The sequence below is a fragment of the Poromitra crassiceps genome, assembly GCF_964638095.1.
Source record: "Poromitra crassiceps genome assembly, chromosome: 30".
Classification (NCBI taxonomy): domain Eukaryota; kingdom Metazoa; phylum Chordata; class Actinopteri; order Beryciformes; family Melamphaidae; genus Poromitra; species Poromitra crassiceps.
Genome location: NC_139652.1, coordinates 9,588,640 through 9,609,149, shown reverse-complemented (window position 1 = coordinate 9,609,149; position 20,510 = coordinate 9,588,640). Strand labels below are relative to the sequence as shown.

The 20,510-nt window shown below is 44.9% G+C and overlaps 1 protein-coding gene across 1 annotated transcript; it reads right to left on the bottom strand.

Moving 5' to 3' along the window:
- LOC310800704 (netrin-4-like) lies at positions 1 to 10,287 on the bottom strand. Its single transcript, XM_083663318.1, has 10 exons — positions 10,210 to 10,287; positions 9,314 to 9,876; positions 5,934 to 6,209; positions 4,126 to 4,252; positions 3,660 to 3,851; positions 2,551 to 2,761; positions 1,774 to 1,886; positions 1,531 to 1,599; positions 1,030 to 1,203; positions 1 to 492 (listed from the first exon to the last, which is right to left on the bottom strand). The coding sequence occupies exons 1-10, from the start codon at positions 10,274 to 10,276 to the stop codon at positions 311 to 313; spliced, it is 1,974 nt and encodes a 657-aa protein (XP_083519444.1). The 5' UTR covers positions 10,277 to 10,287; the 3' UTR covers positions 1 to 310.
- Between the last annotated feature and the right edge of the window lie 10,223 nt (positions 10,288 to 20,510).

The window sequence follows — 20,510 nt, the reverse complement described above, 5'->3', positions numbered from 1 at the left end:
TCATAACACGTGGACGAAATTCCAACACCCAACTTTGTCTCTGACAAAATTCTTTATAGCTTTATAGCTTTGAGTTTGGCTTCTTTCATCCTGTAGGTGACTGTAGTGTGCCAAGGCTGGTGCTCTACTGTACCTGTTTCTCCCACAGGTTAACAGCAGCAGCAGCAGCAGCCTGGTCGTGTCCTCGAGTGTCTTACTGGAGTGGAATCCCTGTCGTAGGGCGTGGCTTTTTGCTTTCACTTGAGCGTCCGAGCAATGCCCGATTCAAAGAGTTGCTAATCTTGTCCATTCTCCCGCTCGTCTAATGGAACTAGGCCTTTTGCTTTCCATCCCTGTCCTTGGCGCTGCCCGACCGACGTCCACAGTCTTTCCTGACGATGTGGAGGAGCTTGTGTCCCAGGCTGGACTTCCACGGCTTGACCAGGCTCTTGGTGTTGACCATCAGTCGGCCGCTGCTCCAGTCCTCGTGACCGGCCACCACATAGTCTGTTCCTGAAGAGGAGAGGAGAGAGAGAGAGAGCAGAGCGTAAGCTGTTGTTGAATTTCAAGTCTAGGGAGAATTTCATTATACATAGCTACATACATAACTTATGTAAAGTGCACACATTACTATACAACTCTAATAAGTAGCTCATTATTGTGCCTCTATCTATATATATAAAATTGAGTATGTGGAGCGATATTTATAATTTGTTTTGTATGATTCAATTCTGTGTCCGGCCACAGGCGCGCTCGATGCCTGGTATATAAAAAAGCTTGAATGACTGTTGCCAAAAAAAAGTATGATTGTGAAGGGCAAGTTGTGAAATAGTCTCATAACAAAGAGATGGTTGTAATCTTGAAGCTGTAAATGGCCACTCTAAAAGAGTGCTTAGGATGTTGGCTGCCACTCAGTTTCCCTGAGCAGCGACAAAGATCTGCTATTCAGCACAAAGCTGGCAGGTTGTCCACTCAAGAGGCGACTAATTAGGAAGTCAGAGGACATTCTGTGAGCAGTAAAGTTTGTCATTGGAACTGAGTGTATCCGACCTGGGTTGAGGATGGGACAGGTGCAGCCCTGCGTAGTCCAGGACTCTGGGTAAAGGGTGGTCCCTCCCCTCTGGATCTTCATCTGTGGGTTCTGGTACAAAACCTTCTTGACTTTCACCTCCACCTCCGCATGGGAGCCTTTATCGTGAGCCGACACCACCCTCACCATCAGCACTAGCGGGGCAAAACAAAACACGCGATTCAACGATTCAGCTCTGTTGGGAACACGACAAAAGTACAAAATGCAATGTGTCAGTAGTAGTATCAACTTTCCACTGCTTAAACTTTCGCCCCTTTTGCACCGACGACTTTTCTTGAACACCTTTGGAAGCTCGGAATCACGAGCGGAGATGTCAAGCGGAAACAACCCGGGTCATTTTTCAACATTAGGGATCTTGTGGGGTTTTACAGCAGCCATTACGTTCTAAAACACCCTCCGACACTGTCATGCTTTGGCTCACACATCGCCGAATCGATTTCCCCGTGTCAAATAGCACTTACCGTAGTCATACTCCATGGCGCAGAACAGTTTAGGGCTGCCAAGGGTCACTTCCACACACTCGCATTTCTCTGGGAAAATGATTAAGAACGTGATTACGATTGATCCGATTCATGAGGTTCAGGTGCATCGTATCATTGTGATTTATACGTTTCACACATGCAGGCAGCCACAGTAGCGTGTGTGCGTGTGCGTTGGATGAGAGTGGAGGAGTGGTGCTGTGTGCGTGGTGACCTGCGACTCACCAGAGTGGTGCAGTGCAGAGAAAAGCTCCTCTATCCTAAAGAGCGCCGGCTCACTATTATTGCTGCTGTGTCCCATGTGGCCGGTGGCTGTATAGAAGACCTCCACATCTGAGCTGTGCCGCAGAGTCAGAGGAGCCAGAGGCAGCGTTCAGTGTCAACAATCCACAACAATACACTTGATCTCGTAAAGGTTGCACATCACTTATTATCAGTGTTGGGGGGTAACTCATTACAAAAGTAACATATTACATGTAATATATTACTTTAGCAGTAACTCAGTAATATAACTTATTACTTATAGGATTTCAGTAATATTATACCAGTTGCTTTGTCAAGTAACTCAAGTTACAAATTGAGTTACATTTGATTAAATCAAAGCACATATTTCAAAAAGATACAATCATTTCCTAATCAAACTGTGTGTTTTTATGCAAATAACCACTATAGATGACAATAAGAAAGGAAAATAATAACATTCAGAATTTTGGATTGTTTACACTGATTTCAAGGTGGTTGAAATTATTTTTCGGGATGGTTCCGGGTCGGTAATGTCATTCTGCTGCTGCTGTTATTTTGGTGAAAGTAATGCAAAAGTAGTGTAATAAGTAATGAGTTACTCTACACAGAAAGTAATATTGTAAAGTAACTTATTACTTTCAAATGAAAGTAACTAGTAATATGTAGTATATTACATTTTGAAAGTAACTTGCCCAACACTGCTTATTATACGTATATATATATACTATTGGCTATAGTATTTAAGTATTGGCAACTCACCCAGATATGCAGTCCCCGGTGTAGGGATCACAGTCGCCCCCCGCGCAGTCACACGGGCGGCAGCCGTAGTCGTGGAGCCCCCAGTAGCCTGGCGTGCAGCGGTCACAGCGGGGGCCTCCGACACCCGGCTTACAAGTGCACTCCCCGTTGCCCGGGTGACAGCGGGCGCTACCGCCTGAGAGGACCGAGCCTACGGGGTGGCACGGACAGGCTGCACAGGGGAGGGATGACAGAACAGAACAGAACAGAACAGAACAGAACAGGAGGAACGCATGTTAACGTCTCTGTATGCAAGTCTGAAGAATACATCATGTCTCCATATAAACAAGCCCACAGTATACATTATGCACACATGCATATGTGTGCAAAGGCCCCACACACACACAAGCACAAACAAACGTAGATTTTTAAAGTGCATATACAGTAAATTCCCGTGACAATATGGAAACAACTCCATCTATCAACCTCCTCCAAACCAGGGACAAGGGGGGATTATGTGCTCCGCTTGGACAACACGCTCTGCGCATCTGCAGCATAAACAAACGGTAAATCACTCGCTCTCGGCGCTGTCAGACTCGCCGCCTGATCCCGATGCTCCCTCCTGATGACGGATTGATTTTTTGTTTCGGCCTCGCTTCGTTTGTTTCCAAAAACGGTGCGTTTGTGCCTAAAAATGCTGCAGCATGCCTGGGGAAAAGGGCAGGAATGGGAAAAATGTGCTTCGTACGTGGACCATGGGAAATTCCTCCATTGTTTGCAATTACTGTCACATTCCCAAAAAGTTATGTCTTCCCTGCAGTGCGCTCCTACCGAGGAGCCGACTGGAGTCAGCCAACGATCTTATCATCGACGAGGCAACTGCAGTGGCTTCGGAAAGGTCCTGGAGAAAAGGCCCTCATCAAAAGAGATCAATCGCTTTTAATCTGGGTGGTCAACACAAAATTGAATCTCCGTTACGAATCTCTCTACGGAAAGCTACCCGTCTTAATTGGAAATTTTCAACTGGCAGTCAAGCAGAAAGTGTTATGGTTGGAAGAGAACAGAAGCTTCTTATTCGCCCATGGATGCCCCCAGAGGAAGAGCGTTTAGAGTGTCATAGTTGGCCTTACGTCTGCAGGAGTCGGGGGCGGTCTTCGCTCTGCCGGGATCCCTGTAGAAGCCCTTCTCACAGTTCTGGCAGTGGCGGCCTTCCGTGTTGTGGCGGCAGTCGTCACACACGCCCCCACTCCGCCGTCCCGACGCCGCCAACCACAGCCCGCGGTCGAAGTGACAGCTCCTGGCGTGGCCGTTACACTTGCACTCTGCGTTAGGAGAGGATGGATGTAGGCAATCAAAGAGAGGTTACCAATCCCTTTTGCTCATCTCTGACTTTCACTGCCCTAGTGGCTGCGATGGCAACTGTTCGCTGTCGTGATGAAGAGTAATTTCTCTGTTATTCGTCTCCGCTGAAGGTCCTTATGGATACATTAGTCTAATTTTTTTTTAATCTGATTTATGATACGTATAATATTGCAGAAATAAGCACACATGCTGTGTGTCCTACACTGCATTTGACTCTGTTGCCCCTTCACTCACTCCGGCACTCGCGCGGTGTCCCCTGGATGCCGTTGGCAGCCTGCCAGGGTTGGTCATTGTAGAGAGGCGCACAGCGCTCGCAGTGGTCACCGGCGGTGTTGTGTCTGCAAACACACTTCCCATGGACCTGCCAGACAATAATAGCACATTATTTTTAACTGCATGCACACAGAAGCACACACAGCCTATAGGTTATTATTTGAACTGCATGCACACAGAAGCACATACAGCCTATAGGTTATTATTTGAACTGCATCCACACAGAAGCACATACAGCCTATAGGTTATTATTTGAACTGCATGCACACAGAAGCACATACAGCCTATAGGTTATTATTTGAACTGCGTGCACACAGAAGCACACACAGCCTATAGGTTATTATTTGAACTGCATGCACACAGAAGCACACACAGCCTATAGGTTAGTATTTGAACTGCATGCACACAGAAGCACACGCAGCTTATAGGTTATTATTTGAACTGCATGCACACAGAAGCACATACAGCCTATAGGTTATTATTTGAACTGCGTGCACATAGAAGCACACACAGCCTATAGGTTATTATTTGAACTGCGTGCACACAGAAGCACACACAGCCTATAGGTTATTATTTGAACTGCGTGTACACAGAAGCACACACAGCCTATAGGTTATTATTTGAACTGCGTGTACACAGAAGCACACACAGCCTATAGGTTATTATTTGAACTGCATGCACATAGAAGCACATACAGCCTATAGGTTATTATTTGAACTGCGTGCACACAGAAGCACATACAGCCTATAGGTTATTATTTGAACTGCATGCACACAGAAGCACACACAGCCTATAGGTTATTATTTGAACTGCGTGCACACAGAAGCACACACAGCCTATAGGTTATTATTTGAACTGCATGCACACAGAAGCACACACAGCCTATAGGTTATTATTTGAACTGCGTGCACACAGAAGCACACACAGCCTATAGGTTATTATTTGAACTGCATGCACATAGAAGCACATACAGCCTATAGGTTATTATTTGAACTGCGTGCACACAGAAGCACATACAGCCTATAGGTTATTATTTGAACTGCATGCACACAGAAGCACATACAGATAGGTTTCTGCAGCTGCTACAAGTATTGGGTGCATTTAATTGGCTTCACATTCGTTTTAGTGCCATGTGATCTTTTTCAACCGCTCCCAGGAACATTTCTTGGGAAAACGCTGTGAACAAAGTGCAGAATTACACAAGTTCTCAGCCGGCTGTATTGTAACATACCAACCTTTCAATATACAGCCAGTCAGTGCTTTCAGACTGCGCAGCGTGGTGTGTAATGTGACTACTGCACCTTAAGCCATGTTGGTATTCAGCTAGTGTTTCTATTCTCCATTGACAGTCAAGACAATATACCATGACAGAGACTATGGGCTGTTAAAGCATTAGGTTTAAATGCCATAATTAAGGTTTCCACATCCTTCAATCCCTGTAATAGTAGCTAAACGCTGTGGCCTGATATCCAGTCTTCTTCACTATAGCCTTCAGTTTTGCCAGCACATACCGCGGCACAGCTGGGTAAGCAGGGAGTGGTGGGAACACAAACCCAAACCCTTCTACCCCCAATTCCAACACACAAACAAAGAATATGGAGGAAAAACATACTTTTTTTTTATTGCGTAAACAGATGTGGCATTACAGCACAAGTGTTTTCTCATCAGAGCGAGCTATGCATGGAGAGCTTTGTTTGCGGCCGTTGCCTGCGGAGCGTCAGACACCTGTGATCTGTGTTTAGTCTAGTTTAGTCTTCCAAATCACTCACCATATGAGCGGTCCTCTGCTGTCTGCGATGGTAGCCAGTGGCTGGCACACAGTGCTCTGCATGGCCGTTGCAGAGGCAGCTGCCTTTGATGATGAAGTCATAGATGGCATAATGGTCTGTGGGCAGAGCGGGGGCACCGCCGGGACGTTTGGCCCGGCAGGGGCACGGCTGGCGCTGGAGCAGACGCACTCTCAGGTTGGTGATCATGAGCTGGTGCTGGGCAGCTGGCCCATACGGGTCCACAGAGTTCCAGGGCGACAAGGCACGATAGATCACCTTTAGAGGCGGGAGGAGGAGGAAACGTTAAAAACACAGGAAAAAGATCTCTCCAAAAACCTGCGTCGCTCCGCTCGACGATTTTCTAAAAGGCTGATGATCCTTGTGGAAACAAAGACAGACCGTGACGAAAACACAAATCACAGTCAGTTTCTGCCAAATAAAAAACAGGCATCAATCTGTTTTTCCTTTCATGCTACTCAAATAGCTGCTATTCTAGGAAAATCTGAGCTGTTCCAAAGTAAACATGGCTAAGATGGTTCCTGTTCTGCCTCTTTCCAAATCTGCAGCCATGTTGAATGTTGATCATTTCAGACACATCCTCTCTTGTCTATGACACATCCTCTCTGTCTATAAAAAGTTATATAAATATATATATATATGTATATATATATGTATATATATATATATATATATATATATATATATATATATATATATATATATATATATATACATACATATATATATACATACATATATATATAATTAATTTAAAATACATTAAAAATTGTCAACACATTTTAACAATACCGTGATAATGCTGATGATAACCGTGATAATTCACTATAATCGTGATATGACATTTCACTCCATTTAATCTCTAATCTGTAGTATTGGCTATATGACTGAACCCCTTCTGTTTTCACACAGTGAGATCAACTTTGGGGGTTTCCTTTGAGTGTCTACACACAGACAGAGAGACACTAATTATAAAGGGTGAGGGGGGGCTTAGGCACCAGAGCTGACATAGCAAACCACATACTTGTTGCAAATACACTGCAATTATGAGATCAGTCAAAGTCATATATTCATGAATCAGAACCCCCATCTTGGTCTGTGGCCCTTTGGAGCAAAAACCAAAAAGCTATTGTGGCCAGCTCGCTCGCTCGCTCTCTCTCTCTCTCGCTCTCTCTCTCTCTCTCTCTCTCATCTCACACATGCCTCTCTCTCTCTCATCTCACACATGCCCCTCTCTCTCTCTCTCTCTCTCATCTCACACATGTCTCTCTCTCTCTCTCTCTCTCTCTCTCTCTCTCTCTCTCTCTCTCTCTCTCTCTCTCTCTCTCTCTCCCTCCCTCCATCTGTGTCAATGAAGCGAGATGCTCATGAATAAACCATAGCTGGCTATCTGGCTCAAACCTCCCTCTGATGATACAGCATGTCCAAAAATGCTTTGGGAGAAGATGAGAGGGATGAGTGAACATTGATATTCTATCCATGCGTGTCGTAGCTGTTTGCGGCTTAGAAAGTAGGCTATCGCTATCCCTAACATAAAGAGTCCTCCACGGCCCATCGGGAGATCAGTTTACAAAGCGCTGTCGTTGTGTGACATCATGAGGTGAGTACTGAATACAACACGTCCCAATGGTTTTGATGCGGTGACCCTCAGATGTGTCTTAGCAATGAAATCACGATCCAATATTCCAAAACAGCCGTTATTGAATAAGTCTCGGATTACTGTAATTCCCTCGACTTCTGTCTGAGCGAGAGCTCCCTCAACCGACTGCAACTGGTGAAAAGAAGCGCTGCAGCCAGTCAATTTTAGAATTGATTTTAAATCTTTCTCTTCGTTTTTAAGATCTCGATGAGGTCTAGCTCCAAGTTACAACTTAGACTTTTTCTTCCGTTATGAGTCTGGACTCTGAACATAGTCAGTGGTTTTCAACCTTTTTACACCAAGTACCACCTCAGAAATTACCACCATATGAATGTATGAGAGGGAGGGAGTCCCACGTACCACCAGTGGTACCCGTACCACAGGTTGAGAACCTGGTCTAAGCTCCTCAGGCAGCTCTCAGTCCCTGGATCCAGGCTGAAAACTAAAGATTACTGGGCTTTTGCAGTCTTTTTGCTTTGGAACAGCAGGTAGATTGTTTGGTTCGAGTCTGTTCCATCCTTTAAAAATGCCTGCTTAAAAACTTTATAGAAAACCATATTGTTTTATTGCACTAATTTATTTTCTGCTGTATTGTGTGAGGTTTACTCTGTTTTTGTCTATAATTTTTCAGTTTCTGATTTTCTCTACTTTACGTCCTTATTTATGCAAAGCACTTGCTCTGAGCATACAGCGACCTTCTCGCACCTGTGTGGACCCTCACAGCTCAAAGATCTGGGGTTGACATATATGGTTAAAGCAATCATTTTCAATTGTTCATATATTACAACATGTACTGTAGGCAAAAAGTTTGATTCACCCTAAGACTTATCATGTAGCAGGAGAGAGGGGTCACACTCAAAGAGATGACTGTGAGGTGTAATGTGAGGGGGTACGGTGGCGCAGTCGGTAGTGCTGTCGCCTCACAGCTAGAAGGTCCTGAGTTCGATTCTCGCCTGGGACGCTGTGGGCACTGGAGTTGTGACCCCCCCATATCCTCAGTGCCCACTGCCCAGGTGGGCCATCTCGTCGAAAGGGCCTTTCTGTGTGGAGTTTGCATGTTCTCCCCGTACCCCCCAGGGGGCTCCTCCGTACATAACCCCGCACTAAAAACATGCAGAAGATCGTCATCCGACCAGTGATGACAACATCTGGAATTGTTTAAGCGTAGGTTTTTCAGTGAGTTATTTTCAGTTGACAACTGTTGATTGGATTTGATTGGATTTCATCATCAGGTCGAGTGGGTTCCTCGGGCAAAAAGTGTTCAAAACCATCTAAACGTGTGAGCTTGGAATTATGAGACCCAACTGACTTTGTTTTTACCACCCTGTGCAGGAATTCAGGAATGGATAACGGTGATGATGTCATCAATGATGATGTCATCAGTGCCCAACTTGGGCTGTTGAAACGGTGATGTCATAAGTGATGTCATCAGTGATGATGTCATTAGTGATACCCGTGGTCCTGGGCCGAAGTTGCCCTTGTTCATAATTGAGTTATAGACTCAGATAGACTATGTGGATATTTGCTGGGGTTAAACTTTTACATGTAGCCTAGAAAAACACTTTTGCCAGATGGTATGTGAAGTTTGTGATGCTCAATTGCACTCCACCTTTATCATTCCAAGCTCTCAGTGGTGAGTTGAGTATACTTTGATGGGTGTGAACTTACATAAACACTGACATAGTTTTGAATTTTACACGCCCAGTTACATTAACCCACTCACCTCTCCTCTGGTACATGGGAATGCTCCTGAATACTTGGAGGTGCAGGCTGCATCATTCTCGAGCGGAGTGTCCTGCTCTGCCAGGCCGAAAGCCCCCTCACAGTCCCGGGCAAAATACCTGAGGGCCTTCCATGAGCGCCCGCGGTCCTGCGAGCGCTCCAGCAGCATGGCAGCGGGGCGGGGCGAGCGGAACACCAGGATGAGATGGGTGAGGTAGAACTCCGTCTCCAGGTCCAGCTGCAGAGTCTCCGCCTTCACCCGCTCCGCAGACTGCCACCAGCTGTCGGGGTGGCGGAAGGAGGAGTCGCTCATGGCGGAGGGCGGGTGCGCCTGCCCGGGGATGGCAGCGTTGCACTTGCCGCATTTTGCCGCAGAGCAAGACTCCCGGCTATGTGGGGCGGCAGCAGTCTGCTGGTAAAAGCAATAGGGCTCCGAGGAGTTGGAGCCACAGACCGAGCGGGTCGTCAGCACTCTACCCAGGGCCAAGTTACCCATGCGAGGGTTGCATGCTCGGCCAGCGCAGCGGCTCTCCACGGCTGCTGGACCTTTGGGTTTAGAGGGACCTGATAGGACAAAGGAGATGGTGGCTTCAATAAAAGTTTGTGCTAGTATGCGGGGCAAAAAAGTTTCATTAAGGTAGGCCTACAATAATGCAATGACAGTCCTATGGTTGCGGGTTCGAGTCCCACTTGTTCCTCAGTCTGACCGGTCTGACCTAACCTGACGCTGTCTGACCCGCTTTACTAAAATAGCCTACTACTTGCACTCGTGATGCTGTAACTAAGGCATGTTTACATAAAAGCGCCTACCAAACACGACTGTTTTTTATTTATTTACATCTTCAAAGTGCGCGCATTTCTGTCTTGATTGTAACGTACACAGTGGATCGCACTCACCGGCCAGCAGAAGAGGAGAGGATGTGCACATCTGGATCAGGACAAGCAGGAAAGTCCACAGTTTCATGCTGAAAAATGCTCTGTTCTGTCTACATGAAGTCTGCTGTTTACCGACGACTGGTGTCTGCTTGGCGAATAGCGCGCGCCTCCAACAGCTTCATCCAAGGATTGTCAAATGTTAGGCTATTTAACCGACATGTTGCTGCTTCCGGAAATAAAATAAACTACTAAACAATCAAACGATCCCGACGTAGACTTAAAAACACTAGAATTTAATTTAGGTGTAATTATGTCTATGATTGTTTTCGAATGATCCGTTGAATCCTAATTAGGCTATCTGTGAAGGTCTGCACTCATCCTTTAATTGTTCCATCCCACACCCTACAAAGTTCAACTTTGCTATGGAGCCTTCATTGACATTTGGGATATGAGGAGGTGGTGAAGCACCGCCCTGCTTGTCTATTCCAGACCCCTCCCACCCGGGCCACCCCGACCCTTCAAATCAGACAAGACATACCATCACCATTTCAAACAGTCTTGGTGCTATGAACTTACTTCCAATGTCAAACACTTTGACATGATTTTTTTTTTAAACGAGTTTGATGGTCATATCCATAATCATGTCATAATAGCCCAGGGCCCTATAGGCTACATTTAAAACGAACACTTATCTACTTTACATAACAGACCAAATTTTTACCACCATCCCAAAAATATGGCCCAATCAGCTAGAACTCCATTCTGAATGGAAAGACTTCATTCATCAGTTTCCCCAGAGAGCATTATTCATTCATCCTATGGTCAAAAAGCGATCAAATTATGTGGGATGTTTGAATACTTTGCCTCCACAAACCACCCAGGCACTTGAGTGCTCGTAACCGACAAGTGTGCCATTGTGTTGCATTCCTGCTACATATCAGCACTTATTACTAACTGCCACTCATTAACCATCTCTTACCTGCCTTGTCAGACAGACAGCGGCCCTGGACCTATAGGTCGCACGACCCTTGACCCCAATAATCAACCATTTGCACGCCAGTTGTTTACCTCTCCGGTGACATCACCTCAGTGTGTCAAAAGAGCCATTTCGACAGAAGGGCAGATGATACAAAAAATGTGCATCTGTCAGCAGCACCGATGAAGTACAAATCATTTGATACCATGTAAAAGATTTATGAGATGGGCAGATGGAGAGAAACTGGAGTGGACATGCAGCGAATGATTGATGGGAAGATGAATAAGGGAAGATGTCTCTGAGAGTATAGATGGATCATACCTGTAAATAAATTAGATGAAGAGTAAGCTCTCCTGGGCCTGTCACTGAATCATTCTCTGTCGTTGTTTTCACAGACAGCGTTCTCATATGCGTTGCTGTATGTTAGAGGAACGTGAGGAGGGGGGGTCACGGCACGGGGGAGGGAGGAGAGCATTCCCAGTCTCTTCCCTAAGGCATCCCGGCCCTGACGGATCAGGACATTCCTGGAATACTGCGACTCTCGTCACAGTGACGGCCTCCTCTGTTTTTAGGGGGGACAGGGTTCATGTCTGTGTGTTTTTAGATTTGCACGGGTTATTTCGGTTGTCTCCAGATGATCCGGGGGGGGGGGGGGGGGGGGGGGGGGGCGGGGGCAAGGGTGATGCACCTTGAGCTGCTCCCTGTGCACATCACTAGCGTGTTTTTCGCTCCACAAATCCCAGGAGTCACCATGAAAAAATGCTTCAGGAAGGAGGTCTAATCTGGGTTTGTCTGTGTCGTATTCCCCTTGGCGGGATGAAAGCGACGCACATAACAAACAAATTCCTTCGTTCTCCTTTCATTCCAGCTGTTTGTTGTTGTTCTTCCGTTACCCAGCTTGAGTTCTACCAGGCCGTATCATTAAGGAAAAAAACACTGTTCTTTTTCCACCCACTGGAAAGCATGGCTCAAACCTCCAACCAGTCATTATCCCAGTTTTGTTGTATGCAGTGTTGTCGTTAAGTGACTGTATCTCGAGTCCGAGTCCGACTCACCAAAGAAGAGTCAGAGTGAGAGTCGAGTCCCATTACCTGAGTCCCAGTCCAAGTCCGAGTCCGGAGTTACTGAACACAAGCGTGAATCCACAACATGTAGGTGGAACACATGCCTGCCCTTGTATCAAATTGAAAAATGTCACAGGATTAATATAGATGAATATATATATTTTTCAATTAACAAGTCCAAGTCCTCTCCTCCAACCTCTGAGCCCGAATGCATGAATGCTCTAGTCCAAGTCCGAGTCATCATCAGTGCCGAAGTCCGAGTCGAGTCACAAGTCCTGACAATGAGTCCAGGACGACTCGACCTGGCTACAACACTGGTTGTTCTGATTAACCATCTAGTTTCAGCTCAATCCCACAGGCAGAGTACTCATGTGTGTATTTTGGAATGTCGCATTTAAACGTGATAAAAGTCAATCTTTATACTTCTGAATTAGATGTTAGTGTTAAATTAGCAGCCCCCCTGTGGCCGTACGGGACGGTCCCCTGCACAGCCAGTGGTGTTGCTGTGGCCCTTATCATACAGTGGCCAACAAGGCCAAATGAGTGGACAGACGCGGGGCTATTCCACTTTATTTCCAGACTGTAAAAGGATATGGCTGCCTCCCCCTCATCCTACCATGTCACCTAGTACCTCCGGCTCACTGAACTGTTGAGACCCTTGGAAGTAATCTGCCTACTCTCCTGAAAAAGCCAGACAAAACGCCAGACATGCTTTAGGCGAGGAAGGTAGGAGCATCGCCCAAGGGGGGGCGAGGTATAAAACACATGTCCTCCTTCCCTCCATCACGAACCATTTTGATCAGCGGTATCGTTGGTATCTGTCTGCTTTTCCTTATCCTATAACACTCCCCTCATCTGCATTTCATCAGATTCAGCTTCAGATCATTATTACATTATGCACATACATACGAGGAATTTATCTTGGTAAGTTGGTGCTGTGGAAGTAGCAGACAGACACAAACAAAACAACAGCACAATAACAGTAAAGTGACATCCAGTGCAATAACTAGACACACGCAATATAGCATAGTCAAGCAGTACAATTAGCAGATAAAGATGAGAATAGCACGAGAAAATATGTGTGTACTGTAAGATATTAAAATATCTTAAAAAATGTGTGTGTGTGTGTGTGTGTGTGCGTGTGCGTGTGCGTGTGTGTGTGTGTGTGTGTGTGTGCGTGCGTGCGTGCGTGCGTGCATGCGCACACGCGCGAGCGAGCAAGAGTTTCAGATGGCTCAATCCAGAGGTTTTCAAAATGGGAGGTGGGGCTCCCCAGGGGGGCTACAAGCAGTTTCAGGGGAGGCTCAGTGAATAGAAGTGGAAATTGGTTATCAAAAGGAGATCACATAGAATACTAATAGCCTAAATTGTGTGATTTGGTTAAAGAGATAAGGGAATTTCACTGTTTTTCCCACTTTCCCAGAGTCAGAAACAAATAAATGCCTTCAGACAGACTTTTTTTTAATGTATTTGATGTAATCTGAATTCTGACGTATGACAAATAGCAATATCAGGCGATCTTGGCTCAATTGTCAGTGTGTCTATGAGATCAAATAACATAATCATGATCCCATAATATAGACATCCAGGAATTGAGCGAGGGGGGGGGGGGGTCCTTTTTCCAAGGGAGGCCCACAGTCTCCGACTTTGAAAACCCCTGGTTTAATCCATAATGACAGGGTCTGTATTTAAATATTAGTCCTAAAACGTAACCACCATGTAAATCAATTGGAATATTCATATTCATATTCTTAGTTATTCATGTTAGAGATCTTGACTGAAAACTCTTGATACTACTTACAACAGCTGCAGCATAGACCCCCCCCCCCCCCCACACACACACACACACACACACCACCACCACCTTCACACACACACACACACACACACACACGCACGCACGCACGCACGCGCACGCACGCACGCACGCACACACACACACACACACACACACACACACACACACACACACACACACACACACACACACACACACACACACACACACACACCAAACCAGACAGTTGTGGATCTTTATAGTCATATTTCACATCACCTCTTGGCACGCTCACTTCTTGCACAGGAAAGAGTCAACAGATGACTGAGCACTGGCCTGAATCAGCGGCTGAGCAACAGCGGAGTTTCACCTTCATGAAAACCAGGCAGGCGGATTTGTCCTTTTTTTCCCCAGTGTGGATGGAAGGCCCACAGAGAGCCCCAGATTTAAATTGTACCTGTCTCATGTCATGTCATCTGCCTTTTGGCGTGAATAGAAGCAAACGTATTATTAATAGCGAGAAAGGTGACAGTGACACGTTTAGTTTTTTTTTTACATATTGTACAACAAACCAGAAGTAATGTGACAGCTGGCAAAGAAGACCTATCTTTTTAGTTTCTGAAATACCAGTAGCCTGCCATAACGGTGGGAATAACTGATGCTATACAGTGTAGGCCGAGATCATTCACTATTACTATTGTTGAGCTTTCAGGTTGATTTTCTTCATCAGTCATGTTGAGGAAGGATCACACTTCAATATCTTTATGTTCTTTTATTTATGTTCGTCATCACAGCATCACCGGGAATACATCAGCTGCCATGGAATGAATTACCCGCGCTTACTCATCTGTCTTCCGTATATCGTAAAGAGGAAGCAGAGCAGACTTTACGACAGTTACACAGGAAGTCACGTCACACATGACGTATAACTTAGAGCTTACAATACAAGCGCATTAACAGACTGGGTATAAAACATAAACAATATTACAGATGAGAACACATAACACAACAACTATCATTATAGACGAATCAGAGACCGGCATAGCACAGCGTGACGGTGTTATGACTATATGCGTGTGTGAAATTCATTGCATAAGGTTGCAATAAAAAAACACCTGCAGGCAAGAGAGAGCCCAGAGAAGTTGTTTCCCATCGGATACGGTTCCTCGCACAACACCCCCCTGTCAACAAGGTCACAGGGGGCGGGGCTATGAGGATGTGACGGACACGCTGACCTTGAAAGACAAAAATGAAAACTTTTGGCAGTTGTTTTTCATGACTGGTCCCGGTTGCTGTTCAAAGCACGAAAATACACCCTTTGCCCGAACGCAAAACAGCTCCATTAGGCCTACTCGGGTAAAGATTGTGCCTCTAATTTACTCATAGTATTTACTGCTTTTCGGAGGCACTTCAATGAAGAAAGTAGAGCAAAAGGGCCGTAAAACATTGGAAAGTTTGCGCTAAAGTGGACGATAACTATAACTGTTGTGCGGTGAAGCCGTCTATTAGGGTGTCTTGACTGATGACAGCGTGCTCTTCTTGAACGTCCACCCTTCCAAACTCGGGGCCCAGCCTCTCTCTACCCTGGGCGGGTGCAGGGGGGCCATTAGCTCCCCCGGGGCGCTCGGGCGGAGGGGCAAACATGAGGATAATCTGGGTTTGGGATGAGCAAAGAGCCGCGGATCGGAGCGTGTGTTATGACAGGAACGCGTACTTTAGGCTGCGTGTGTCTGTCCTCATGCTGTTGGACAGTCACATGTGGAGGAGCACCTCTTACAAATGACATGTATAACACATTGCCTTGCTGCCCCGGGGCAGGTCAGGCCGAGGTCAATACATCTTCATTTTGGAGCAGTTAGTGGAGATGCACAGACAGACGGGCAGGTTCAATCTGTCATTAGGAGCCCCGCCCCCTAATAATCCTGCCTGAAACTAATCAGTGTCATCAGTTTGTTGCTCCACAGACTCATTGATCTCGTATCTACCTCTGTGTGACCTCTGTGTGACCTCTGTGTGACCCCTGTGTGACCTCTGTGTGACCTCTGTGCGGGTGCAGTTTCGTGCTCAGGCAGCTTGGGGCTGTGCTGTCAAAAACACATTGGTGTGTCTTTCCAGCACAAGCAGGTGGAGGTGCTCGCCTTGCCTATCTCTCATCTTTTTTTTATTATTAATACAGATCACTGCTCAGATTGTACTTTCCCTCGTTTGTGAAGCGACAATGGGTTTAGTGGACCTGGCGAAAACATGTCCTTATAACAATAGGGGCCGACGCTGCAGCTGGCATATCCTGTGCTCGGCACTGGCACGTTAACAGTGTGTGGAAGTGCTGTTTGTTTCAGGTTAGGTGTCACTGAAACCGTTGCCTAGGGACTTTTGGAAACGTTTGACAGAATCACGACTAAACTAACAACGATCAGGTTACAATTAATTTGTCGGCATGACACAAACAAGAGTTTTGTGATACAACGCCTGAGAAAGACGTGAAACCCAAATATTTCCCTCACATTATCAGCAACTTCAGAGTCATGACATAACACACTGTTGATGCGTTATGTTTAATTAACAGTGTGTTGTTAAAGTAAAGATCACGGTCTCAATGAGAATTGAGCCTGATTCTAAGATATTTTGCAAGGAAACTTGAAAGCCGGAGACTAGATTTACAAGAGGAGATCCAAGAACAGAAGAGGAATAGTCTGAAGTTTGTCTCAAACACAAACAAATTAACACACGGCCCAAGTTGCTTGGATACAACTGGATTTTGAGAGCATATATAACACCATCAAAATGACATCACTTCAACCCCAACTTGCCAGACACATGCTTCCAATGTAGCATTGCTAAAGGAACGCTCTTTCACTGCTTTTGGGAATGCAATGTGGTCAAACGTTTTTGGAGGGAGGTTCTTGATATGGTTGGCCAGCTAACAGAGCTTGAAATCGATGGTTTGCACAAGTTGTGCATCCTGGGTATTTACCCAGATGGTTTTGCTTCTAGGAGGCGTGTTCGTGCTCTAATAGACTTGTGTCAAGCTAAGCGAGCAATACCTATAGGATGGAAAAATGTGAACGAAACCAAGTATGAACCAGTGTAGGATCTGTCATCATGTGTGGCTATGGAATAGAATAACTGATATTACTAAAGGAAAGCTGGATGCATTTGAGAAGATCTGGGGGCGCTTCGTGGAGTTTCTGAAACAAACTGATAGTAATTATCAATAAAGCCAAACACTGGGGTGGGGGTGGGGGCAGGGCAACTGAAATAAGTTTGTAAAGTGGAGTAGCCCATGTGATCCTCAAGATTTATGTACTCTGTAACTACTGTAACCTCTGTTGTAACAACCATGTGTGTTAACTCCCCATTCATTTGATGCTACACCGTGTTTGCTGCCAGGACTGACCACTTTATTTATTGTTTGTTATTGGAAAACCCCAATAAAAATATTGTTAAAAAATACATTTTGCAAGCTATATTCTGTTCAGTGTACAAAAAAGGAAATTACCTCCATCAACAATGGTGTCAGCAAAATATTGTACATTATTTTTTACAAGACAGGAATCATATCTCTTAGCCAGCATTTTATTTCTTTACAAATTTGCTGATATGAGAAAATGGAAGCATGCAGTGTATTTATTCCAGTATACTAGAGACAGTTTTCAACTCTTCAAATGTGGGAACATTGCCATCTAGTGGTTACATTTGGAACTAGTCTGAAAGAATCAGAATCAGAATCACTTTTATTGCCACAGTATGCAAGTTACATACGAGGAATCTGTCTTAGTGTCTGTATGCAGCGTAGCAGTTACATCAGGGATAAGAAGTAGGAAGATAACTAACGGCAATCGCAAGGTTGCAAGTGCAATCAAATGGAATCAAATCGAGTCAATATATACAATATGTACATGAGTGGTGAAGTGTTCTGTGGATGATAAATATGAATTTACGTTGGATTTACATGAGATTTACAGACTGAGTTAAATATACGTTAAATAGGCAGTGGATTTACATGAATTTACAGTCAGAGTTAGATAAGAGTTTACATTGAATGTACATGAAATTTACAGGCTAAGTTAAATATGCATTAATGTGCATGGAATTTACATCAATTTACCACTCAGTTACCCCCACACACAGAGTTTGTGTGTGTGTGTGTGTGGGGGGGGGGGGGTTGTTTGTGAGGCCCTTGGCGGAAGGGGTTTTCGGGCCTTGTTGGTGAGGCTGATGGCGGTTGGGAAGAAGCTGGTCTTGTGGCGGGTGGTTCTGGTCTTGGCAGACCTCAGTCTCTTGCCGTGGGGGAGTGTCTTAAAGAGTTTGTGGCCAGGGTGGGAGGGGTCAGCCATGATTTTGCGAGACCGCTTCAGTGTCCTGGCTGCGTGCAGGTTTTGGAGGGATGGCAGGTTGCATCCGATTATCCTTTCAGCGCAGCAGGGTAGGCATTTATAAGCTACGGCTTCAGCCTACACCTTTTCGGTCTCCTATATATAAACGCACATTACTACTGTAATGCATTCATGTGAAACTGAAAAATTGACCGAAATAAATTATTTACTTACTTACTTACTTACTTACTTACTTACATGATGCGCTGAATCTGTTGATGTCTTTTTGAGTGGCAGCAGCATACCAGACGGTGATGGAGGAGGTGAGGATGGACTCAACGATGGAGGAGTAGAAGTGCACCATCAAGAACGGAGTAATTTTAGGGTAGAGTATTCTGAAATTTTTGTGCTCATCCAATGTACTTAACCAAATAACATTTAGGAACATACAGCGGATATAGATATACCTGTTTCTACAAAATATGTCACATCTGGAACATAGTTTAGGTGGAGGAGATATGGTCTTTGTAGAATCAGCTACATAGCGATTGATAGTGAGTGCTGTTGCCTGACAGTAAACTGGTTTACCAGAAACAGACCTGTCTCTTTGTTCTCCTTTGGAAAATCTGCATCTCTTCTTCTGGTGAAGTTTCTGTTCATGCAGCTTCTCCTAATGCATGGCAGAGTGTGGAAATTCAAGGTTCAAAAGCAGCAGAACATACACTTCACATGTCTTTCACAGCTTGTGGCCTGACCCCGGCAGAGCCTCCAGGCCTCCACCTCCTCGTACTGAGGTCAGAGTTCACTCACTGCCCCAGTACACGCGTGTGCCTCCGCCTTCTTGCGTCAGCAGTTGAGCATGTCATCCTGGGAGGAGAGAACGGCTCATTTAAGCTGAATTCAACATTTAATAATACCAATCATCCAATCACCCATCTTCACAGCAAGGTATGGACGCTTAGTTTTTTTACATGATCATGTTAGGAGCAACAGATACTGGACTGATCACTGAGTCTCCTGGCTATGAGAAATTATCAATTATTAAGCAACGGAAAATGAAAGTAATTGGTTTTACATAGTTCACGAATGGCTCTATTAAACCCAGTGTTTATCATTCAAAAATTAAATGAATATGTTTACTTGACACTTATGATGCAGTTCACCATCAATAATATCACCGCGACTTGCCAGTCTAACAAAAGGTTAGCAGCAAGTCTCCTAACCTAAATTGTCACGTGACTCCAATAGACTCAGACGTGCCGAAAGTCTCCTAAGTGGGCGTGTCCGTGGAAAAGCATGGGCAAAACCCACCTGACAAAATGACAGGAAGTGAGTTGAAGTTGGGCCGTCTTGCTTGAAATCCCATCGTCTTTGCTTCAGTGAGAACCCTCAGTGTGGCCTGCATGACACAAAACAGCAGCTGTACTACTTCCTGTTGTTCAGACTGAGTGACTGTAGGCAGCTTTCAGAGATGGCAGTAGGATAAGAGGAGCTGAAATAGGTCAATTGGCAATTGTTCTTGTAAGCTAGTGGCTTAACCCCTTCCCCACATATTCAAGGTGCTCAACTGATGCTATATATATATATATATATATATATATATATATATATATATATATATATATATATATATATATATATATTAACAGAGTTCGAGTTATATCCTGAGAGCTGTGGGGGTCCCCCCCCCCCATTTTTTTTTGCAATTCTTCCCCTCAAATTGTGGCCGTTTGAAGCCAGATTTAGAGGAATTTCTCATTTTAAATTAACATTAGGATTAGACTGTTGTGATGCCATAATTTTGTCTTACTGTTAACCATCAATATATCTGCTCCTTTTGACTTTTCTCACTCACTTCCACATCACCACCACCTGCCGATATATAATGCCATTATGTATTTATTTGCATCTGATAAAATACAACCATGTAATTTTACAAATGAGACGCAAAATTGCTGAACTTGAATGAACATTTGTTTAACTCTGTCTGCAATACACTTATAAATCAAGAACAAACCTAAAAAAAACCCCACTTATGAATGAAAAATAGTTTTGGTGCACTTAACAGCAGCATTTACTATAATAATACTAATTCTTGCATAGAATTTAAAAAAAATTGTTTTGGAAAAAATATATCATCTATTAGAGAGACCCCCACAGGTGTTCTTGTCCATGGGGGTCCAGACTCT